The 25,687-nt window shown below is 39.9% G+C and overlaps 1 protein-coding gene across 1 annotated transcript in view; it reads left to right on the top strand.

Annotated features, from left to right (window-relative positions):
- Window positions 1-1,802: 1,802 nt before the first annotated feature.
- The window catches only part of TRHR (thyrotropin releasing hormone receptor), a 34,632-nt gene continuing 10,747 nt past the window's right edge, over window positions 1,803-25,687 (top strand). Inside the window, exon 1 of the mRNA XM_004431264.3 lies at window positions 1,803-2,591. Coding sequence (XP_004431321.1) covers window positions 1,803-2,591 — 789 coding nt within the window. The remainder of the gene's footprint in view (window positions 2,592-25,687) is intronic.

Raw genomic sequence — 25,687 nt, 5'->3', positions numbered from 1 at the left:
AACACTTGGTGTATTCGTTTGGTGCATGGAGAAAGGAGACATGTTTTCCTTAAAACATGACATGAGTTTCCATAAAAAATTATAAAGATTTGCTCACAGGTTACTTTAGAGAATTAAAAATCAAGATGAAGTGCACTGTCTAAAAAAAAAGATGGGTCTATAAAGTTTTGTTTTGGAAGTGTGGTGTCAGAGTGGCACTGGTCTAGATTTCCACTGGATGAGTTTTCACTCAGAAATAAATTGACACAAAAAATTGCTGGGTGATACACATGGCTGGTAGTCCAGAAGATGCGTGAAGAGGGGAGAGGCACCCAGAGCAGCTGGAGAAACTCTTAAGTGGTGCAGAGCCAGAGTGGAAAAGCAAACTTAACAGATCATATGCAGGTTTAAATCAATGTTCCTAGCTCAAACAGTTTCTTTAAAAACGTAATCTTTACAAGCCTCAGAAGATTGCAGCTGAAATAGTTTAAAATCAATTTTAACTCATTTTCCATTCATATAATATAAGAAGAGGGAGCCAATTTTACCGATTCACTGGAGAAATAGTTTCTGGGTTTCCATAGTAGAGAAAGAAGTTGATTTCAGCGCAGACAAATATTTTAAGCTTCAAGGTCTGTGTCTGGACTGAGAAGGATTTGCTCTCCTCAAAGTCCTGTCAAACAGGGGGTGGACATATATTTCAGGGCTGCTCAGGTCCTGGGCTTCCTGCAGAACTTACACTATAAGCACCTACAAGATTAGCTGCCTCTGGACCTCTTTCTCGTGATTTCAGCCTTCCAGATTGAGGGCTGTATCATCAGTACATTTAAAAGTAGATCCTTCAAAGGGAGAAGATGAAGCATCAGTGAGGACTGACTGGCATTTGTGAGTGTGAGCGTGTGTGAATGTGTGTGTGTGAGAGAGAGAGAGCCAGAGCGCGCGTGTTCTCATTAGGGGACGGTCTATGATTTGACAGCCTCGCGGCTGCTGCTTCCGCTGCTGCTTCTGCTGCGGCTGTATGGTCTGTCATCAGTTGAAAAGGGCTGCGAGGGTTTAGAGGAACTGCAGTTCTGAAGACTGAGCACTGCTAAGTGCTCTCCCTGGCAGACAGAGTAGACCAGCTTTTCTGTAGGATTAGAAACTTGGACGTATTACTGCTTCACCTACCGGGAAAAGCGGGCAGAGCTACAGAGGAAAAGGTAAGAGGAGAAATTGTTCTCTATTTAGTGTGTAAGGCAGGGAGCATGGGGAGAGGTAGGCTCAAAGGCTTGCTATTTTGTAGCAAAGGGCTCTCACCCTGTGAGAGCAAGGAGGCAAATGCTAAATACCTACCAAGCTTGATCATTGAGCCTCTTGGCTTTTCCCCATGTACCTTTTTCTTCTTTATCATAGTTTTCTCAAGCATCTGAGAGGTTTCTTTGTATTTTTCACTTAGCAGTTATTGTTTAGCTTTTCCCATTGGAAACTTTCAAAACAGGGAGCTTTTTCTGTTTCTCTTTTCTTAAGCATTTTTCTCCATTAAGAAGGAACTGGTCCCTCTTATTGTAAGCTGGTCAAAATGCTTACTCCATCCTACACTAGAGTTGCAATAAAAGGAGTTTTCAGAAGTACATATGAGCCTTAGTACTGAAGAAAAATGGGAGGTAAAAGGGGAGCATGTGAGAATTACCTGTAAGTGACTGTGACTTGATCTCAAATGGTGACACCGTGAATGAATGTGGACTGTAACTCTTCACAGGGGGAGAGAAGCACTGTGATAAAGGCAGGGCGCTGGAAAGAAGATGTTTTGAGAAGTGTTCTAGAGAAACTTCAAGCCACTAAAGATGGAAAACGAGACAGTAAGTGACCTGAACCAAACACAGCTCCAGCCACGGGCAGTGGTGGCCCTAGAGTACCAAGTGGTCACCATCCTGCTTGTGCTCATTATTTGTGGTCTGGGCATCGTGGGCAACATCATGGTGGTCCTGGTGGTCATGAGAACCAAGCACATGAGGACCCCCACAAACTGCTACCTGGTGAGTCTGGCAGTAGCCGATCTCATGGTCCTGGTGGCCGCAGGCCTTCCCAACATAACAGACAGTATCTACGGTTCCTGGGTCTATGGCTATGTTGGATGCCTCTGCATTACTTACCTCCAGTACTTGGGCATCAACGCATCCTCTTGTTCAATCACAGCCTTTACCATTGAGAGGTACATAGCGATCTGTCACCCCATCAAAGCCCAGTTTCTCTGCACATTTTCCAGAGCCAAAAAGATCATCATCTTTGTCTGGGCTTTCACATCCATTTACTGTATGCTCTGGTTCTTCCTGCTGGATCTCAACATTAGCACCTACAAAGATGCTATTGTGGTGTCCTGTGGCTACAAGATCTCCAGGAATTACTACTCACCTATTTACCTAATGGACTTTGGTGTCTTTTATGTTGTGCCAATGACCCTGGCCACTGTCCTCTATGGGTTCATAGCTAGGATCCTCTTCTTAAATCCCATTCCTTCGGATCCTAAAGAAAACTCTAAGACATGGAAAAATGACTCAACCCATCAGAACAAGAATTTGAATTCAAAAACCTCTAATAGATGTTTCAACAGCACAGTGTCTTCAAGGAAGCAGGTAAGCAAACCTGAACCTCAAAGCCCACAGAGGAAATGTGGGATAGAGTCCTTTGTGAGATGGGATCAACTTTGCCCTACTTAGCTCATGTTGAAACCAAAATATAATCATGCAAATGTTTCACAGTGTAAGCTTCTGCTTTACATATTAAATTCATCTCTAAAGCAACTGAAGATCTAAAAATAGATGGGGAAAATTTGATAGCACATCAGCAGGTACCAGTTCAGCTGCTATTAAGATATAGGGAAATATAAATGGAAACTCTAGAAATCCATCTTTATAATGTTTGTGCCTCTCTGGGAAATGTTATCAAAATATTTAGACCATTTCTGGCTTCTGTAGGGAGCAGCTGGATATCTTTAAGAGTTGTATTGCATGACAAAGATTTGACAAGATAGTTTGAGAAAAGGTGAGTCAAAACAATAATGAAACTTTTCTACCCATTCATTCTATAGTTGCTCCCAACTGAGACACATAACTGAGAGTAGTTCCTGGACTTCTTTTTGTAGTCTTAGTGGGGAAAGATTCTATCACCTTCTCCCCCAGCTCCCTACAAAGTGTCCCAGCATGCAGAAGCTAAAAATGCACTTTACTCAGGAAATGTTTTGATGAAAAGGCTAACACCAAGCTCAATTTGTTACATGAAATGATTGATTTTTTTAAATTTCTGTTTTTCTCACTAAGTAAAACTAAAAATCCCTTTATGCTTCCAGATCACCTGAATACTCGTGTGGTTACAGCTGAATAGTGGTTTTATTAGTGAATGAAGTGCAACTTTGTAACAGTAGATATGGTTTATAAGACAATATAGGATAAAATATTTTTATGTCAATACACGTTTGTTGTATTTACACAATTGTTCTAAGTTACTTATGAATTTAGCTTTCAGTTCCTTTTCCTTCTGTGCTTAGCAAAATAAACACATGATAAACATTTATTTTCGTAGCTAAAAAAGAAAACTTGAGGTCAACAGTACTGGCTCTTTCAAATGGGTTGAATTTTCTTTTTTTTTTTTTTTCTATAGGGAATATAGGTCTTCCTATGTACATAGATAGAAATTGGATATACTTTTTAAAGTATGCATATGGACCCTCAATGCTACCACTTCCTAAACTCTAGTTGAGCTGATATGTGAAGAATTGTAATTGGACATATGGGCACACAGTGAAATAAGCTACTAATCTGTGTAGGTGCTTTAGATATGCATGAAATGTATAATGCACTGCAACTAAAAAGAAATATACACAGCATTTTAAATGATGCTGTGATACTTGATTTATGTAACATTTATTATTAAAGATACCTAGATGACAGAAAGGGAAGATCTGAGCAACTATTGCCAGCTCTTAGATTTCTGTTGTTGTGGATCTAGCAGTGCTACTTAATACAAGGCGTGTTTGGCCATCTATTACCCAAAACTTGATTAAGGAAATTTAGAGACATCTGTTGGCCATCTGCCAAGACAAACAACAAATACAATGAGAGTAAAGATTGTGTACATCTCAATTAGAGACCAAGCATGGGTTAATGTCTGCAGCAAAGAAGGTCAGTAAGTAAATTCATTTGTTAGACTCCAATTTAAATTCTTGTGATAAATTCTACAAAATTGTTTGTCTGGTCTAATGTCCTTCCTTTCAATTACAATCATTAATACCTATCAGCATTAATAATGTGCCTTAGATTGCTAATTGTGTTACACGTTCACATTCTTATTTCAAAGCTATTACAGATAGCTATTACAGAGGCTGTGTGGTAAAAGAAAAAAACAAAGATTTTAAATCAAGCCACATGACCTTGGATAAACAGAACTCTCTGAGCCTCAGTTTCCCCATCTATAAAATGAGGATAAATAGCAACATCCAGGGTTGGTGTGAGAGTGTGAAATAACTTATGAAAGATACCTAAAATAGTGTGTTGGTTAACACCTGAGTGTTAATTAGTCTCTTTCTTAGTTTTTTAATATGTTGGCAAGTGTAAGGGAAATACAGATTTATCTTAAAAATATACATTCACCATTTAAACAAAGATTATTTGTTGAACAGGTGTATATATGATATAGTAACTACTCTAAGGAACTTTTTAATAATTAGGGCATTTGGAAACGTATTCAGAGCATTCAGGGTTGTCACAATAACATCACTGTCAGTTAGCATCAGGAGCCAGGGATGCCAAATGTCCTGAAATGTGCAAGACAGTGCTGCATGATGAGGAAGTGCCCTGTTACAAATGCCAGTAACACCCTCACTGAGAAACGTGGGATGACACGTAATTCAACAGAAGTGCATTTAAGTAACATGTTGTGTAATTCAGTCCTGATTATAGACAGGATGAGAGTTCAGAGAAAAGAAAGGAAATTATGGGGCTAGAGGGATCAGAGAAGGCTTCATGGAAGGAGTGTCATTTGAGAAGGCTCTGGAAGGATGGTGATAATTTGGAAAGTAAAAGTCAAGAGGGACAACACTCCACACAGAAAAGATGTGGCTGGAATGAGAATGATATGAGTTTGGAGAGAGCACAAGAAGGGGCACATAGGGTGGGGTTTTATGGTATGGAATGACTTGGTTGACTAAAATGAATGATGTGTTTGGGGAAGCAGTAAAAAGTAAGATTGGATTGATAGAAGTGTGTGTGTGTGTGTGTGTGTGTGTGTGTAAGAGAAAGAGAGAAAGGGCTGTAGAGGAACCCAACTATCGGGTAGAGCTCAGTGTGGAGGCAACAGAGAATGTGAGTGGTGAGCAGGGAGCAGCAATGAGCAAGGTGGTGCTCGGGGTGATAGATCCGACAGCTGTGGATGAGGCAGATTTGGAGGATGAGAGACTGGTGGCAGAAAGACCACTCTGGAAGTTGTCATTAGTGATTCAGGCCTAAGGTAGTAAGCTTCCCTATTGGGAGAATTAAGTAAAGTGTGAACCAGAGAGATGTCTCAATGAAAAAAGTGTGAGATGTGAACAGATTCGATACAAAGGATGAAGAGAGGACAATTCAATGTGGCACCAGTGTTCTGAGTCTGGAAGAACAGGAGTGTCCCTGATAAATGGGAATGACAGCCATAAAGGGGGAGGCAATTTTGTCCCAAATCAGTGACCCTTGATCTGGGTTTTTCCTCTTCTGAGATAGTTCTCTTCCTAAATCTTCAAAAGGGTCAAGCCTCCACTTCCTATAACCCAAGGACTTTTATTTTAATACTTTCTCTCCATTTTTGTTTTCTTTTGGGCAAGTTTAATTTACATTTTAATAAATACTGCATCTGAGCCAGGTCTTTCTAACCAAGTTTTTAAAGTCAAATGTGCATAGCCTAAAAGAACTACATTTAAAACGGAAATAAAAGAGACTTTGTATGTAAGGAACAAAAGTGAGCTTTTTGTTTGTTTGTTTGTTTTTAACTTATATCCCCTTTGCAGAAATTCCAGCCCAGAATCTTTTTCTTCCTATTATTCAGAGATTCACTTGTACTTTAGGAAATGAACTAAATATTTGGTAAATTCAATGAAATAAATTACTCAAACTAATGGCTTGGAATTGTGAAGACAAAAGAATTATCTGATTGACTGAATCTTTGACTTTTCAATTGTTTGTTCTGATGTTAAGGAGACGCCATTTAAATTTTCACATTTGTCACATTTCAGCTCTATCTACACAATGCCAAAAGATTCTCTCAGTTCAGTCAATTCAGGTGTTCAGCATTGTGTAGATAAAATATCTCTATTATTGACTGTATATTTCAAAGGAATTGATTGGGTCTTTTGGTATTTTGGAGGCACAAAAACATCTTGGTAAAAGACTATAATGTGGATAAACACATTCAATTCAAATATTTGCTTTCCACAGGATGCAGGGTATTCAAAATTTTTTATAGATCAGGCTACCAGTTTTGTTTTTAGTTGAGTCACACTCTAATGTATTTTTCTTTTCTGACGGTATATCAGGTGGGAAAACTATGTAACATAGTCCAAATCGAAGCACCAAAAGTTAAAGGCAAAATTTTCATTATAGGTTTTATTTGACTAAACAAGCCTTTGAAATACCAAACGGTCTTTGTTTCCATAAATTTCTTAAAAGCTACCTTACTAGAGGAATGTTAGTAGCCCAAGAAACAAAAGCAGCTTTCCTTTTTAAAACAATCCATGCCTTTTGTTGTTGTTGCTATTAACAATATGAAAGCAATCACGTGCATTATGGAAAACAGAAAACTAGGAAGAAAAAAGGCATCCTTTACCCCACCTCTCAAAATCACAATCTATTAACATTTAGTTATATTCTTTTTGTTATGTTCTTAATCTTTTTTATGTAATTATAGTCAAATATACATATAATTTTATATCTTGCTTTTACACAAAATGTTGACATTGATATTCTCAAGGAGAATAGCGCAGAGTAAAAGAAAATGGATAAGATTGTGAGTCACTTTCTCTCAGCCTCAGTTTTCTCATCAGTAAAATGGGAATAACAATTATTCATAGAGTTGTTGCTCAAATCAAATGAGATGCTTCAGACAAAATTCACCTTTGCTCTCCTCCCACCTGTCCCATCAGCTACGCTTCCCTCACTCCTGTCCTCCTCAGTGATCTCCACCCCCCTAGACAGCCTCCTATCTCTGTCTTAAGCAATATCTAGTAATATGATGCGCTCATGGAAAATGAAGAACTCAGATAAACAAAGAGCTTAAATGGGTCTTTTCTCTCCTCCCCCTGCCTCCCTCCAACTCCTACCTCCAGTGCTATTTACTTATTAATGAAGAAATCTTAAGCAAGGAAAAACCTTTAAGACACAAAGAAAAGGAAGCATAATGGTGGAATGCCAGGCAGTAGGGCTAATATTTGGGGGCATCAAGTCTCTTAAGTTGTATGGGTAGCTTAATCAATGATTAACTTTACAAAGCAAATTAATGATACTAAACTCTTCAGCATTAGGCCCAAATCAGAGGTTTCTGAAGTTTACTGGGACCATTTTCATAGTGTACTTACAGGCCCATCTTTTGTTTCTAATTGTTTTATTTGTTCTACTTGTCTGCGTTCAACTATATCCTTAATAGTATAAAGGTCTCTAAGTTGGAAAAAAAGTACAATTTTTGTCACTTAGCACACAGATATCTAAGTGTACCACCGTATTTTTATCCTTAAAGAATAGCTTTCCATTTTCCAATCTGCATCCTGTGTAAGGAAAGACTTTGCAGATATCCCATAAATTGACTAAGCGACAATCCCCTGCAGTTAACTGCTCTGTGTCCTTTAGTTAGATGAACACATATTGTTCATTCTCAATTTTATACTTGCAGCTTTGAGCCATAATTTTGCCAGTAGAGAGAAATAAATTTTCCTATATGCCTCCACTCCTACAGAATTCTCAATTTGGTCACACAAAAAGCACCTTAAAATCAGCTAACCTTGAAAATGGCAAACTATTTTATACTTCTTCATGTTGCCTCTTGTGAATTCTTTAAACTGCAAACAGATATTCCAAGTTCCAGACAGGTTGGGCTGAACCATGTTCTTAGCCACTTTTACTCTTTTTTTTATGGGTTAGGGGTAAAGTGAAAGGTATAAAGCTAGAGCAAGGTCAACATTAAGCAAAATTTTGCAGTAGGTCATTTTATAATCAATATCCTCCTAGATTTAATGAGGAAGACAGTTCAACACAAAGAGAGGATAGGAGATAACTGGGCACATACAGGGAGAGAAGAGTCTAGTATCGCCAAAACGGGATAATGAAAAGGAATTGTCAAGTGACTATAGTCCTGCTACATCTATCCTCTCCTCCCCAGCCCTGCCCTTTGTCATTCTGCCTACTTTCACCCATATCCATGGTCACAGCTACCACCTGTGAGTCTCCAGTACACAGCTCTAGCAAAGACATCTCCTGACCCATACAGTTAATTGAGTTTGGACATCATGTAAGTACATCAAATCCAATATGTCTAAAATAAGACCCAGTATGTCCCCTCATTAACCCCTACCTCCTTCTTTCTTTCCTATTTTATGTTCCCCAGCCAGAAATCTAGCAGTCCTTCTGAGTACCTTTTTGTCCTATATCTTCCCCCCCAAATCCCAGTAGTAGCCAAATCCTAGTGATTCTAGCTCATAACTCATATCTGACCTGCTCCACTCACACTACCATTTCCCTAAGTCACCATTTCTCACCTGCTCTATTTCAGTACACACCTCACCAGCCTCTCTGATCCCAATCTACTCTCTCTCAAATCATTCTGCACATTGCTCACTAAGAGACCTCTCTAACACAGAGATATGTTATTAAAGTGAAGTTTATAGTTCCCTGAGGCCTAGAGTTTAAACTCTTTGACATAACAAATAAGATCCTGGCTCCTTCCTGTGTTTTCATCTTCATCTCTTGTGGCCCTCTTAACTTACACTTTATGCTCCAGTCATGCTGAATTATTTGTAGTTCTCTGAACTTACTATGTTCTCTCAGCTGGCACACGCTTCATCTGGCAAACTCCCACTTATCTTCCAAATCTCAGATCAAAACATGCCCCCTATGCACCATATCAAGCCCTCCCTGAATTTCTCAGGCAGATTTACATAACTGAATGCCTAACTATAACTATGTATATGAGGTGTTTTACCTATGTTTTCATAGTACTTTGCATATACTTCTGGTTTAGTAATTCTCAAGTATCATAATTTTTAGCATGTCTGCCTTCCCACTACCGCTAACATCCTTAAGACTAGGGCCTTATAACCCCAGTGCCCTCAGCACAGTATCTGGCATATAGCAGGCTCCCAAAAGTGTATATACACAGTCATGTATGATAGCCAAATAATACAGGCTTTGCAAGATCAGGTTATTAGCATCTCTTCCCAGCTCTGCATTCAGTGACATCACACTGGTTGCTTAAAATTGGCCATGGTTGGAGTTTCTTACACTACAGAAATCAACAAATGACAATTCAGTGCCCTTCCCTTTTTTGTGGAGAGCCAATTGTTAAATGTTTTTCAGCACAGTTCTGTGAATGTGTGTATGTATCATCTATAATTTTACATATAATAAATGAAAGTGTAAAAGAGTATATGCATGCATGCTTCAGGGCTCAATCAATCCCAACATTCTATTTTGTTCCCTGAAAAATTACTGTTTATTTATGCCATATCCTTCTCCGATTTTAATTAAGATTTCCTTGTCTTTTGGGCCGGCCCCGTGGCTTAGCAGTTAAATGAGTGCGCTCCACTGCTGGCAACCCAGGTTCGGATCCCCGGCATGCACCAATGAACTGCTTGTCAGGCCATGCTGTGGCAGCGTCCCATATAAAGTGGAGGAAGATGGGCATGGATGTTAGCCCAGGGCCAGTCTTCCTCAGGAAAAAAGAGGAGGATTGGCATGGATGTTAGCTCAGGGCTGATCTTCCTCAGGAAAAAAAAAAAAAAAGATTTCCTTGTCTTTTATTGCATCTCTTTTGAATTCCAAAGTAGCCAAACCAGCAACTAGCTAGTATGATGGTGAGTATGTTAGTAGATAAGACTTTTTAGGAAGATTTCTGCCTTCCAGACAGGACAGGCTGACTTAGACACATGACAGACTCAAATAATAATTCAGTTTTTATACAAGGTCCCGTTGGCTTTCCAATGAGCCTTTAAAATACCCTTCACAATGAGAGAGCCACATAAGACAGAATGGGCAGAGGATGGCAACTCAGGGAAGGAAAACAATGTGAGCAGAGGTATAAAGATGAGAATAAATCTATCTGAGTGCCCCTATGTGACTAATTTTCCTAGAACAATTTGCACACATCATCTTCTTTCAAAAAGAAATGTCTCCAATCTCTTCTAACTCGCTTTCAAAACTCTCTAAAATCTGACCTTTTCATCATTTTTCTGGCTTTGTTCATCCATTATTTCTTTAATTCAATAAACGATTATTGAGCACCCATTTCACATCAGGCATTGCTCTGGAGAACCAATGATAGCCACTATCTTTTGGAACTTTCAGTAAAATACAAAAGATCGCTACTAAAAAACAATTAGGAAATACAAGGTTAGGCTGTACCGTGTGCAGAAGAGGCAACAAGGAAGGGGTAAGCACTGTACTTAAGGCTGGAGAACAAGGTCCCAACAGAGTAAGAGTCACTTCCACTCTTGAATAATGAGTAGGCATTCACCAGGCCAACATGAAAAACAAGAGCTTCAAACCAGCAGAAGTAGTCATTTATGTAACCAAGCCGAGCCCAGGGCAAGACCATGGGAGGCTTGTGTGTCATCTGAAGGCGCCTGAATTTGATTCTAAGGCACCAGAGAACCATTGAAGACTTCTAACAGGGATGGTGGCAAATGGGGTTTGACTTTTGGGAATTTTGCTCACAAAATTGTACAGTGAAGCCAGCCCAGAAATGGGGAAACAGAAATGAGGCCACTACAATCCAGGCAAGAAGCAGAGAAGGGTTGAGTTAGGAGGTAACAGTAGGGAAGACTGGGAAGGGAAATATACAAGTTAAATCAGTGGGGTTTAACTACTAATCTGGCAGATGAAGAAGACAGACGTCCCTAAAGGGAATCTCAGCTTCTTAGCCGGGGTGACTGGACAGATAGTGGTTTTGTTAAGCATGGCACAGAACACAAGAGGAAGACCAGTCTTATCTTTATTGTTCCTGGCCCATAGACTCGGGTGTTTTGCACCAGATTCTCCCACACGTACCAAGCTCATTTATACTTTGCAACCTTGCTCCTGTGATTTTTTCCCACCTGTAAAGCCCTCCCCACTCTTGACGCCACCACACCTGTAAGCAAAGCTCGAGCTTCCAGTTCAGGCTGCAGTTAGACCAAGAGGTCTGGAAGGCAGGTGAGCATGAGCTCTGGAGTCAGAGAAAATATAAGTTCAAGTCCCGGCTCTTCTGCTTACTAGCTCTATAACTTTGGGTAAGTTATTTTACTTCTTGATACTTCCATTTGTTCACATATAAAATGGGATACTAATGATACCCACTCATAGGGTTGCTGTGAGGAAGTGCCTAGTACATAATAAGCACTCAATAACTCTTATTTACTATATTTAAGTTATATATTATATGTAAAATGTCATTTATTTCCTCCTTATTCATGAAATAGCACAAATATAGACCGGTAATTCTGTCCTGAGGAAGACACAGTTTAGAGGTTATAATAGGGGTAGATCTTCCAGGGTAACCTAACAGCATACCCCTAAGATCAAGTTAGTAAATACTTCTAGAGCTCGTACTATGTACCCAGAGAAAAATACAAGTACCAAACAAAATCACACACGTAACAGAAGCTAAGTATTATTGACTTTTTATTATATTCTCTGTACTGTTCTAAGTGTTTTATGTTAACTAACTCAATAAATCCTCACAACCATGACGGGAAGTAGGAACTAATTTAAAAGAGGATTTGGAAGCATAGGGATGCTAAGTGACCTGCTCTGGGTCACACAGTTAGTTGTAACAAAAACAGGACTTGAACTCAGCATTCCTACTCCGGAGTTTATATAATATCAACCATAAGGGCAAGAGAAAATCAAATAAAGGTAAAATTAGTGGAGGTTAAGCTAAGTTTCCTGGAACTAGTAGGAAAATAGATCTAGAGGTTTGGGGAGGGTTAGTTAAAGAGAACAAGAGAAGAGAGTTCGTTCCAGATAAATGAGGGGGAGGGGAAGGATAGGACAGTATTATCAACATGAGAAAAAAGGCCAGAATTTAAAAAGCCATGTTCTGTCTGAGGAATAGTGATGAGATTAGCCAGATGTGGGCCAAAGGTTCGTGTTAGGGAGACATGGGAAATAAATCTGGAGGACATACAGGCTGGGGCATGATCGGTGAGGCCAGAAAACCAAGCGCAGGACCACCACCACCACCTGCCTTCTCAGGCCCCTCCTCATGCTGTTGAGCAGAGCTGGGGAAAATCACAGGCTACAGAGAGTAGCTATTTCACCCTTGAGTTTCCATTCCAATGGACCCTCGGTGACGTCTGGCTATCTACTTACAGGACCATAATCGTTTCCCTCTTTTCGTGCCTTTTTCAAAACTCCCTACTCTCCTCAAGTCACTATACCTGGAATTTTTTTCCTCTGAAATCTCTTTCATATCCATCCTCTCATTCCATTGCTATTTCCTCAGTTCCGGTCTCGTCATTTCCTCTCTGCACTGTAAGCAATGAGGCTGGTCTCTCTGCCTCGCTTAACTGTTGCAGAGGCTTGCTAATCAATCTCCCTGCCTCTTAATTTCCCTCTTCAAATTCATCTCCCAGAGTTGATTCTAGAATCATCTAAAATGCAACTGTGATAACATTACTATGCTGCCTGAAATCCTCCAATATCCCTATTTCTTATAGGTTTAAATCCAAAGGTATTATCATGCGTACTGGGACATTTATGATCTGCTCCCTGCTTACTTTCCCAAACTTAATCTTCTCCCTGTCCCCAACATACCATTCTACAAAGTGTTTCCTAAACTGGCCACACCCATAGGGTGCCTCCAGGCCAGCGTGCGCACTCCTCCAACCTCAAGCATTCTGCAGCTCTTCATTTGACCTGTTACTTCTAATCTACCCTCTTATAGGCCATCCCTCAGAGCACACTTTCCTGACCTCCACTGGCAGAGTGGTGTTTCTCTCTTCCCTTTGTAGCACTTCGTTCTTGCATTTGTACAGCACACCACATTGCTGTAGTAATTTGTGCAAATATCTCTCCCATCAGACTGTGCCATCCCACAATGGCAGAAGCATTATCCCTTTCATTTTTTGTGTCCATAGTGCCATGGTGCCTGGAGACATATTGATAAATGACTAAACTAGTAAAGATTAGATATAAAAGAAGAGAAAGATGGAGACGATCAAATATGACTCTAAAGATTTTTTTCAGGAGATTGAAAATGGCAGAATTGTTCAAAGAAATGTTGAAGGAGAGATGTTAAAAACACTGTCAGAAGTCTTCAGTTTAAGATGAGGACTTGGATACGTTAGCTTGTAAGTGAGTGGTCAGGATCAGATATGTGGATTTGGGAATCATTAAAATAATACAAAGACGTTATGACCAAGGTTGAGTTTAAAAAGAGGGGAGGACGGATCAACAAAAACTGAGTTCTGGAGGAATCCTTACATTTAGGAAGCTACAAGAGGATTGGAGTCTTTGCTAGAGATAAAAAGACTTATTTTCCCCTCTTGGAACATGACCAGAGAACCAAAGACAGAGCGTTAGTGAATGATCCCAGTTGGGAGGGAAAGTAAAAAAAGAAGAATGAGCCAAGAAGAGAGAGAAGGCTCGGTTAAAAGAGTAAGTGGATGGAATACATTCCTTGATGAATATATTCATCCATCATTCAACAAATGCATCTTATGTTAAATTTTAAACAGTGAATTACTCCGCAAATATAAAATGTGAAAAATAGTAAAACTGCTTACATGCAAGGCATTAAAATCTTTTTTCTTTTCAAAGTGAAAAAAAAAATGAGGAATTATCTAAAACTGAGAAGTCATAGTCTTGCCACTAGAGTCAACTAGCTCTTCAGAGCCACATGGGAGGCCCATAAGAACTTGAATAAACTAAAAATTAAATTAGCTCTGAAAATTAAATGAAGCTAAATACATGTGCACATGAAATAGGATGAATAATGTAAAATATATGACAGCTGTGCTTAGTTGAAATAAAAATGGATAACATCCTTTCGGAAAAGATGAACAACACTGGTGACTTTTGACTATACCCCATAGATAGATCGCCTGAACATAACTGTATAGTAGCTGTAAGTAAGTAAAGCATCCTATGCCTCTCCATGCTGTACCTTTGTTGTTTGAGTTATATGGGGATTTATGACTATGGGAGAACTCAGCATATTTTCTGCAGGCAGCAGCTCTTAGCTTAGAAAATAAAGTGACTCAGTGAGAGAGGTGGTAACATCATGAGAGTGAGACTACAGAGGCAAGGTAAATGCAGACCACCCCATGAATTTTTGAAGATCATTTGTAAAGTCAAGGGACTCAAGCCTCCAGCAATGTGCAGGACTGACATCCCATCATGTTTCCTCTGATAGGAGTTGGGCTTTGTGACTGATTCTACTCCGCAAATATTCGAAAGACGATGCATACAGAAAAGTTGGGTGGGAGAGAGCAGGAGAAAAGAGTGCACTGAGGTATTTTCTGCTCTACTAGGAAACATAGGAATAGGCTCAGGATCAGAGTGAATTTACAGGAGACATATTTAACTAGAGATTATAAAGTGCTAGGGTGGATCTCCAGGCATTTCTTTATGAGTCGATTAGACATCTCTCTGAATAAGTTAAGAGCAATCAAGTCAATACTTTTGTATAAACCAACTACAGTGCACACTGGAGTTGTTGTTATCCTGGAATTAAAGATGGTCTTGTTAAATTATTACAGTCTCTTCTAGGGCATTATTGTATGGAACGGGGAAATAGTGAAAATAAGGACAGGTTTGCACCTACTCATCTATGATTGCATTGAAAACCTCCTATATATGAGGCACTGTGTTAGGCACTAGGATACAAAAATGAATGAGACAATGCACCTGCCCACGAAAACTACACAGTCTAATAGGAAAAACAGGAAAGTAAACCGACAGGTAAAGCCATAAAGAAAAAAGTGTTATTGTAGGAGAAACACAGATTAGTGTTACCTGACCTAGAGGTGGGCATCAGAGAGGCCTTCTGGAAAAGAGGACTCTTGAGCTGAGCCTTGAAAATTAATAGAAATGTTGTGAGTGAAGGAGGGAAGGAAGATGGTTTATGCAGTGGGAACTATACAGAGGAAGGCCAGAAGTCCAGAAAGAACATGATCAGTTTAGAGAACTGCAAGTAGCTCATTAATGCTAAGCAACAAAAGACAAGACTAATGAGGTAAGCAGGGACCAGGAAATAAACTCTTTATCCAGGATATTGAGGGATTTGGACAATACTCTAAAGGCTATGAAAAGTCATTGGTAGACTGCAAAGCAAGGTGTATTACAATCAGATTTATGCTTGAGGACGATCACTGTCTTCAATGTCGGCAAAGGATTGGACCAAAGTCAAGGATGTTAATAGTGTGATGCAACAGTATGGCCAAGGTAACTGAATAATTCTGCAAAGGCCTAACATGATAGAGTAAATAGCAGTAAAAATAGAAAGAAATGGATACATTTGGAATAGAATCAATAGATGACATGAGTAGATGTGCAGAAGTGGGGAGAGAAAGGAATCAAAGGTAACTCACTTGAACCACTGAGATGGTGGTGTGAAAATTGAGAGCCCACATTCTGGAATCTCACACCCTGGGGTCACAGCCAAAGTTGGCCACTGGCTATGTGATGTGAGCAAGTTAATTTGACTCAGGTTGCATATCTGTAAAAAGGATGATAATAATAGTACCTATCTCTCATGGTAGTTATTAGGATTTAGTGCCTAATTTTGGATTTACATAAAATACTGTGTTTGGTGTCTGGACATGGAAATAATAAATGTTAGCTACTGTTATTACTAATTGGATAGTGTAATTTGCCTAAATGAGGACAGTTAGTGGAGGAACATATTTCAGTGGAGTGAGCATGTTAAGTTCAGTTTTGCCCGTGTTGTATTTCAAGTATCTATAGAATGCAAGGGTACAGTTAGAAATAGACAATTCGAGCTCAGAAGAAACATCTGGCATGGAGACACAGATGTGGGAACAGTCAGTATACAGATGGTTTGTTGAAGATTCTGGAGTAGATTGATTACTGGAGGAAATTTTGCAGAATAGAAAAGAAACCCTGAAATAGCTAGAATTCTGGGGAGAATGGGATGAAGAACCTGTAAAATAAACAGAAGGAATTTCCAGAGAGGGAGGAGGAAAACCAGGGGAAAGTAGAGTCACAAAAGCCAAAGGACGAGGCTTTCAATAGTGGTCAATAGAAAGAGGTAAAGATAAGAACTGAAAAAGCACCAGAAACAGGCACTGGTCACCTTGAGTGCAGTTTCCGTGAAGTGGTGGAGGGAATAAATTAGATTTCATGGAGTTGGTGAATGAATTGATGGGCAAAAACTAGAAAGCAAGTAAGAGCAGACAGGGGCTTTAACAAACTTGATTATGAGAGAGAGAGCAATAATGACAAGGAGAAATGAGGCAGGTGTTTTTGTTTGTTTTACTTCTTAAGACAGAAGAAACCTGAGCCTGTTAAAATCCTGATGGGAAAGAGCTAGTAGAGTGGGAGGAATTATTTGTAGATACACCAGCAAGACTCAGTATTGATAGGGCACTGTTCCTGAGGAGGTGAGAAAAGAGTGTAGGCAAAGAGATAACCTTGGAGGAAAAAAAGGGGCGTCTTTCCTTTCCTGTCAGCAGGGATTGTGTCTAATTCACTGATCCATTTGCAGCACCTAGCACAGTATCTGACACATAGAAGAATCCAATAAACGTCAAATCAGTAAATGGATAAGTGAGCGAGTTAAAGAAGGAATGAATAAGGTACAAGGAAAAGGGATAAGGATGATCACAGTTGCAGATCAATTTTAGGTTTTGGGGCAGGAAGCAGTGGGTTCTCACAAGCTGGTCTCTCTATTCTCAGTGAAATAGAATGGAAAGTCATCAGCTGAGAATGATGAAGGCAATGGCGGAGGGAAGGGATGCGAATAGAAGCATAGCAGTTCATTGTGGGAAATGGGAAAGGTAGATGACAGGTGGAATGATAACAAGATTAAGTCCCATTCATGTTTAGAAAAAATAAACTGGTGCAGTATTACAGGTGATCTGAATTTCTTAGTGACATCTAAACACTCTGCAGTGGGCCTGTTCTGGGACTTAGTCCCAATAAACATCTCAAGCAAATTAGGGCAATGCATCCCTTTGTTTGAACAATCAGAGGCACTGATCCCGAAGGTCTTTGCACATGGTGTCCTATTTAGATGAGCCATTGCATTGTCCTCAAGGTTGTTTCCTTTTCTGTTGCAGCAACTGACACACCCACAACCAGTACAATTTCACATTACACTTCATTCCCCTTCATTGAGGCAAAGATCTTATGATAAAAGGCTAGACTGGATCAGATTTGCTGCATTACCACAGGGCAGGGATCTCTACGTTTGCCAAAAAGGTCCATCTGAAGCCCTGCCTCCAAATCAATGAAGCCCGGTGCCTCAATAAATCCTTACTCAGAAACATTGTGAGCTGGACCGGCTCATGGGCGATCACGCTGTCCTCACCATCTTGAGCCAGGCCTCTCATTTATCAGCATCTCCAGTTGACATGTCGGGTGTTCACAGTCCGTATTTCCTTCCCCCAAACATCTTGGCTCTTTCCACTTTATCTTTGAAGGATTCTGGAAACACACTTAAAAGCAATTAGCCTTGCGACAAAATCAACACAGTCCATTTTACACACAGTTCTTGACTTGACTTTGCTATTGACTTTATTTCAAAGAAAGATGGTATCATGAGGTGGAAATACTCTTAATAAACAGGGATCCACTCAGTCAAGGGTACTTGACTCTTCTCATTTGTATGCAAGCACACGGGGGTTTTGTGCCTCACCAAGACCCTGGAGACACTAAAGGCAAAAGCCAGAGAGGCTCCACATAATAAGACTTTATCAGTACACAACTCTTCACACTTCAGCATCACACAAAACGTTTGTTTATTCCTTAAGGGAGCTCTCCCAACTCAAGGAGTCTGTGCCAGCCACTCAAAATCCAGTGCAGACCCAAAATTCAGACAGGTGGGAAACTGCTGTTATTGAGCATGGCTTTTAAGCTAATGAATAACAGTTTCTGTTGCTGCCTCCTCCCCAACTCCACCCATTTCCTCGGAATAATTAATCTAGAGAGGTTATTAAGTCACATCAGGCTCATTGTCCCCATCTGAAACATGTTTCAAAATCATTTAAAATACACAATTATCCATGCATATATCACAAGTAGAAAAAGCAGTCTTGAATTTTTTTTATTTTTTATTTATTTATTTTTTCAACACTCCACTTACCGCCAGAATTTTCTTTTAAATCATGAAGACTGAGGCACCAAAAGAAAACTCATGTTCCTATTGTGCCCAGTTAGTCAAAAGACAGAAACTTCTGGGCTGTGACAGTGTGAATTATTTCCTCAAATGATTTTGAATAGTCATTAAGAGTTCTTGGTCGCATTGAAGGAAGGTACACTAATTTTTGCAAACTGATACCTAAATGTAAGCCCACTTTCAGACATTGCTGCTATCTTTTAAAGAGTTACAGAGAAAAACTATTATAATTAGAATTTTATTTATTTGGTAAGGTCACCTTTCTGCCTCTCCTAAACTGACCCAATGTGATCCCAATATTAAGGATAGAATCAAGATATTTAGTTAATACTGAGGAATGTAAGTATTCTTTCAAAAACACCAATAATTTATCATAAAGATAACTTGTACAATGATTAGCAAGGATAAAATTCAGAAAACCATTTTTCCCTAAAGAGAAATAGAAATGTCTGCTCTCAGAAGTAAATCATCTTGGTAAACTGTTGTACAGAGGTGTGAGGGGAAATGCTCTGCACCAAAGCCTCTTGAATGAGTCATAATTTCCTTATATACTAACTAGCCAGGATGTCATATAGATGCCATGCTTACGGTCATCACAAAGGTTTGAACATAGTATATCTTGGTACTGTACTGTAAATTTATCAACTTCTATTTCACTCCAAACCCCCTGAGGAGGAGGACGTTTCCCCTTCGCTAGCGGAAGCACATCCCAACACAAATTCTAAAGGAGAGGCAACATTGCCAATTCTCTAGGAGCGTGGAAAGTTGTGAAAATTGCAAGAGATTCTTACAACCCTCCTCAAAGCCTCCCCATCCCAGTTCGAGTCGCTGTTTAAATATTCTACCTTAGATTCTTCAGGTGATGTCATGCACCAGGCAGGCTACTTGTCTGATCTTCATCCCACCAATGCAACCTGGAAAATAGTCTGTCCCACTGGCACATCTGTCAGTCGTTTATTCACCTTCCTGATACGCAATATTACTGAGCTTTTACTGTGCAGCAGGCATTGTACTCAGGGATTTTTACACATCATCTCATTTGCACCTGAATAATTATCATCTCAGTTTTAAAGATGAGGAGTTTGAGATTTAGCAACAGTAAGCTCAAGGTCACCCAATCAAAAAATGGAAGAACAAGGAGTCTAACCCTAGCATCTAATCCAAAGCTTCTAACAGCAACTCTACCCTCCACTTCCTCATATACTTGACCATGGTACTCGTATCTCAGAGATGAGGTACAGAGTGGCTGTATCTGCCTAAGAGAAAGGGAACTTCTTCTTATGTATATGACAATCAAATAGCTTCATTCATTACATGAGATGTATTGAACACCTGCTAGAGTGTTCTGAGCACTGTTTTAGACCCTGGGAACACAGTCATGAACAAATAAGACAAAAATCCCTGCCCCAAGGAGCTTACATTCTAAGGAGGAGACAGAAACGGGGAATAAATACACACAGTAGTATACACATAGTAAATATACACATAGTAAATCAGATTGGGACCTGTCAGATTGTGGAGAACAATTAAGCAGATAAGAAGGATGTGAAATGCTGAAATAGGAGGAGTACAAGTTTAAACAGAGTAGCCAGAGATATCAAATAGCCCCTTTTCAGAGCGCAGAGGTATTTTGATTCTACATGCAAGCACTAGCAAATGTCATTTATAAATCAATGCGTGACACAACAGGATTTTTCCCGTTGATGAAATGTTAAAACATCAGGCTGGCCTACATTAGTCGTTTGGCTTTCAAGCACAGGAAGTACAGCATGAGGGATACTATTCAATTATATTTCATAAACGTTTATTACACTTATTCCAAAAGAAAATGCACTCTACGTTCTAATTCAGGACTGAAACCTTTCTCATCGGCGGGAATAGGGACCTCTAGGTAGGTCAGAGATTGAGAGACGTTTGTGATAATTGTTCTGTTACCCATATACACTTAGCTCTTTTCATTTTTGTAAGAGAAAGTATGGCGAGCTCTACCTAGGTCTTCTGCCCTGGGGAATAAGAAACAGTTGCCTTTTTAGGGACAGAAGGGACAAGAGACTTCCACCTTTTCAGCGGCAGCCGGAGTGGGTAAAGCGCAGATTGGGGCAAACTGTCTGGATCAATCCCAGTTTTACAACTTGTAGGTGGTATACACGTTCCCTCATTTGTAAAATGGAGGTAATGATAGTACCTTCCTCACGATGCTATTGTTGAGACAAAATGAGCTAATATGTAAATGAAGCACTTAGAACAGGGGTTGGTGCACAGCAAGTAATGAGTGTTTTCTATTATTAGCTTCAAAATAGCTTTCGCTTTTGTAACATTTACTATGCTCCGAGCACTAGCATAAGCACTTCATATACATCATCTCATTTATCCACACAACCATCCTGGGAAATAGGTAGAATTTCTTTCACTATTTTACTGAAGAGAAAATTGAGACTCAGAAATAGTAGAGGTGCCGAAGTCTAACAGCTGGAAAGTGCTGGAGGCAGGATACCAACGCAGAGTGACCACTGTAAAGAGGAGACTTTGACATTGGTAAATTAGAGGAAATTACCAAAAGCGGAAAAGTTCAAGCTTATCATAGGCAGCCTAAATTAGCAGCCCGTGTATCCCCTGCCTTCCTCTTGACTCTGTGTTGCCTAAAGAAAATGCTTTGCCCAGTATAGGGGAGAATCCTTGATTTCCATGGGCTCTAAAAATTACAAATTTAAGATGCAGAGCAACATCTAGAGAAATGACTTCCTGCAGCTTCGTGAGTGACAGAGAAGCCAGAGATGATTAAATGTGACAGCAGATGGATAAGAAGAATGCCTGTCGAAAGTGAGATTTGTGTCTTTTGGAGGCAAACCCCACCTTAGTTTCATATCTATTAACCTAGTATCAATCAACATCCAGTAATGGGAAATGAACTCAACATAAATCATATTGACTTAGCAACTCCTAAGCTCTTTATATTTCCTAAGTTCTTCATGACAATATACCCAACAATTCTTTATTTCTGCAGAATAACAGACTGTTCCCCAGAAAATTTTCTTCACTGTAATTCCAGTCTGATCATCATGCCCCTTTTCAAGACTGAATCTTTACACATGGATTTTAATTTTTAACTTCAAGCATTTTTTGATGCCAAACCCTGTTTCAGGGGCTAGCTATAAAAATATGCAATACACATTATTCCTGCCATCAAGGTCTTACATATCAGAAAAGAAATCAGACCCAAAATAATAATAACGTTTGTGATTAGGGCTGGAAGTATCAAATGAGCACGTGGAACTCCATGGAAGAAGCAAAATTTAGAATAACATTATTAAATTTTTTCTTTATTCAATAATTCATTCATTCATTTCATGAATATTTATTGCACCTATCAGGTGCCCAACCTTCATGTTGTTCCTTGCATGTAGGTAGGGCAAGGATCCTCAAGGATCCATCATTCTAGGGATGAAAGAGAGACAATAACAGGTAAACAAGTGAAGTAACAGGGTCCTTTCAGAATGTGACTATTAGTACAGATGAAATAAACAGGGAGATATGAGAAAGAGTAACTTGAGGAAGGGTTAGTACCCACCACTTTCTGTAGAAACGTTAGCTTCTCTGGATCTCTTTCTTTTCACCTATAAAATTAAGAAAATCCCTACTTCATAAATACTGTAAAGATTAAATAATTCAATAAAGTCCCTAGTGCTATGTTTAAGATATATTGTGTTCAATAAGGTATTATTATTATTGTTACTGTCAAAGGCTTCTCTGTCATTTGGTTAAATCCTCCACGTTTTCCCACAGATGGGAAATCTCACCACCCTAAATGTAAAATTAGCTGTCGTGTATGGAGGACCACACTCTATGCTGGTGCTATACAGAAATTACTTCATTTATTCTTTGTACTTGCTCCCATTTCACAGGTGAATATACTGAGGCTTAGAAGGGTGAGATGTCTTGCCCAATGACATACAGCTAGTAAGCGGCAGAAATAGCATTAGAATCCAGCTGTGTCCTGCTCCATGGTCTGTCCCCTTATCCACTATACTAATACTAGAAAGCAACCTGGACAATATCATTGAGAAGAGACTCAAATCTGGAGCCTCATAGCATTGGGCCAGCATGCTGTGGTTTGCATCATACACCTCATAGACTCGTGTAGGTTTCTAGTCAAACAGGTAAAAAGCTGATAAAGGCAAAGAAGCTTCATTCAATCTGTTGGGTTGACACAGGGATATGAACACTCCTCACCAAGGATGCAGATTTCAAGACAGGATAAGGAATGTAACATCCCCTTATATTAGAAAGGTATAGTATGTGTTACAACGTGTTTCCACATCTTTCTTGCAATTAATCTTCAAATATATTTTTTCCTATATTAAACACAGACACCAAGGCTCAGAAAGTTTTGAGTTGTCATGAGTGGTAAAGTCGAGTTTTCAAACCAAGTCTTCTGATTCTGAGTCCCATGTGTAGCACATTGGAAAGCTAAAATCAGTGGAAAATGCTGAATTTATGGCTTGGTGAACGTATACCTTCCCCATTTTGGCTGTCTCTGTGAGTTCTTTCAGGACAGCTAGAAAATTAGCTCTGTAACTCCAGAGAGGCCCGAGCATGGAACAGGCCGTCTCTCCTGAGAGACACAGGTAGAGAAGGAGTTGGCTGCATCCCAGGTGCTCTCAGCCCCGTGATGAGGGAATTTGTCCAAGACCTTTGGAAGCAATACAACTAAATGCCCACTAAAATTTGGCAGCCCTGAGAGCTTTACTTCTATTTAGAGATGACCCCCTTTCCCCTCCATCATTCACATTTTACATTTTAAAATATTCTCATTGATTTCCCATCCCCTGCTATGTGAGCAGCTGAAGGATCGCTTGTCTGTATCACGGTCTACAATGTCACCCTTACCAAGTCGTACAACCAGAGAAGCACAGAGGAGAGATGAGATGGGGAAATATCTCCCTCAGAAAGGATCAATATCTTCATACAAGTGTTACAGCTAGCAACTGCATCCCCAGCTCAGAGCCAGCCAAGATGCCTCATTCAGAATTTCTAAGGTCTGGTTCCAAAGAGAAAAATGACCGGGAGAGGTAAACGCACCCTAGAGAGCAAAGATAGCAAAACCAAAGCAAGATGTATTAGGGCAGGCTTTTCCACAAGCTTAGCTATTCACCAATAATTTACCTGGAAGAGACAACACTTAGAAAAGGCTAAATAGCATGCTCAACCCACTGCCAATGAACTGTAATGTTGTTCCAGCACGCCTCATGAAAGAATTCAGAATGACATTTTGTTTTCTAAATTGAGATGTTATTATAATTTGAATCCCAATTCTGCCAGCTGAGTTTTTCCCTTCCCAGCGTGTTTCCAAATATTCGCCTCTGTGAACAAGAAAACATCATCCAAGCAACAGGAGGAAGCCAGCCTTTCATCATGCATGATTATCAGTCTCTGTAATCAATACTGAAACCTCCACATCACAATAGTTGCCAGCACTGCAGAAAGTTTTGCGTCTAATCCTCAAGTCTAGCCGCAAACGTTACCTAACACACAGCTGTTTTCCACTCTTAGCAGAAGAACCCTGAAATCAGAAACATTCAAAAGATTTGTTCCATCAGGACTTCGTATCACAGTGTGAATAGGCATATTTTTGTTAGGTGCAGAGGCATAAACCCTTGGGTAGAAATAAGAATTGGTTTTTCATTCTCCCTGCTCCACTCTCACAAACAGCCTTCACCAATTCCAACCTGTAAACCCAAGTTTTGTTTTTGGTTTTGCAAACTTCAGAAAAAAATATTTATTCCCCAAATTCAAGTTATTATAGTAAAGGAAATAAGGAGACTTTGGGGTCAAATATACATGTCATTAAAGTGTGGCTTTCATTCATTAGCATATGACTTTCCTCAGCATCAATCTCATCCTTGTAAAATGCAGGTAAAATAAGGCTGCTATGAAGAAAATACCAAGCACATTGACTGGTACATAGTAGGCACTTCATATATCTATCTTAATTCTCTTCCTCTCCTTCACCTGCTAATTCCAATTGCTAGATTGGAATACCTTCCATTTTCATCCTGTTTTCCTCATTCTAGAATGAAACATGTTAAGAAACACTGCACAGTCCCCATCTAACAGACTCTCAGAGATTCTCAAAAAGCGAGGCTAAGGCCAGCCCCCGTGGCCTAGTGGTTAAGTTCGGCGTGCTCCGCTTCAGCAGCCCAGGTTTGGTCCCCGGGTGCCGACCTACGCCACTCATCTGTCAGTGGCCATGCTGTGGCAGTGGCTCATACAAAATAGAGGAAGATTGGCAACAGATGTTAGCTCACAGCAAATCTCAGAAAAAAAAAAGTGAGGATTACAATCACTCGAGGCCTCTCTTACCCTGAGAGGCTTTGGTATCATTGAGCCCTGAACCCTGGTTCCACTAACCAGGGAAGTTCAATGTTTTGTCACTCTTTTTCACTCTGCATGTGTTTGTCACTCTCTCTAACTTTGCTCTTGAAACAAAGCAGAGGCTTTGAGGTCTCATCCCACACCAGACTTGGATGCAGAGATCTGTCCATTTTCCACAAGAAATGCCTCACACTTGGCATTTGGTGATGCTTAGTAATTTTACTGGAGAACTGGATGTGTCATGGAGAAAGGGTCACATTGTGTTCTACACAGATGTATGGCATCCTGTAACTCCAATTCTCATCTGTGCTCTTGTATCTTACCAACAGCAGTGCCAACTCATGACTCTACTGGCACGTGTAGCCCCCCTGGGATATAGAGTCCAGTTTCCTGTCCCCATAAATGTCTCACTCAGGAAACTGCTCTGCTTGAGAAGTCCATCTTGCTCAGCACCCCTAGAATTATGGAGAAAAGTTTATTTGAAATTTTACTGGATACTCCATACTTAAAAATTTATACTTAGACCCAGCACTGGTGGCCTAGTGATTAAAGTTCGGTGCTCATTGCTTCCTGGTCGTGGAACCACACCACCAATCTGTCACTTGCCATACAGTGGTGGCGGCTCACATAGAAGAACTGGAACGACTCACAACTAGTATATACAACCACACACTGGGGCTCTGGGGAGGAAAAAAAAAAGAGGAAGATTGGCAACAGATGTTAGCTCAGGGTGAATCTTTTCCTGCAAAAACACAAAACACACGAACTGTCTTTAAAAAATAAAAATTAT

Source organism: Ceratotherium simum, chromosome 23 (genome assembly GCF_057802395.1).
Source record: "Ceratotherium simum simum isolate JZ-2026a chromosome 23, ASM5780239v1, whole genome shotgun sequence".
NCBI classification, from domain to species: Eukaryota; Metazoa; Chordata; class Mammalia; order Perissodactyla; family Rhinocerotidae; genus Ceratotherium; species Ceratotherium simum.
Note: the sequence above shows the minus strand (reverse complement) of the source record. Positions and strands in the feature narration are given on the sequence as shown.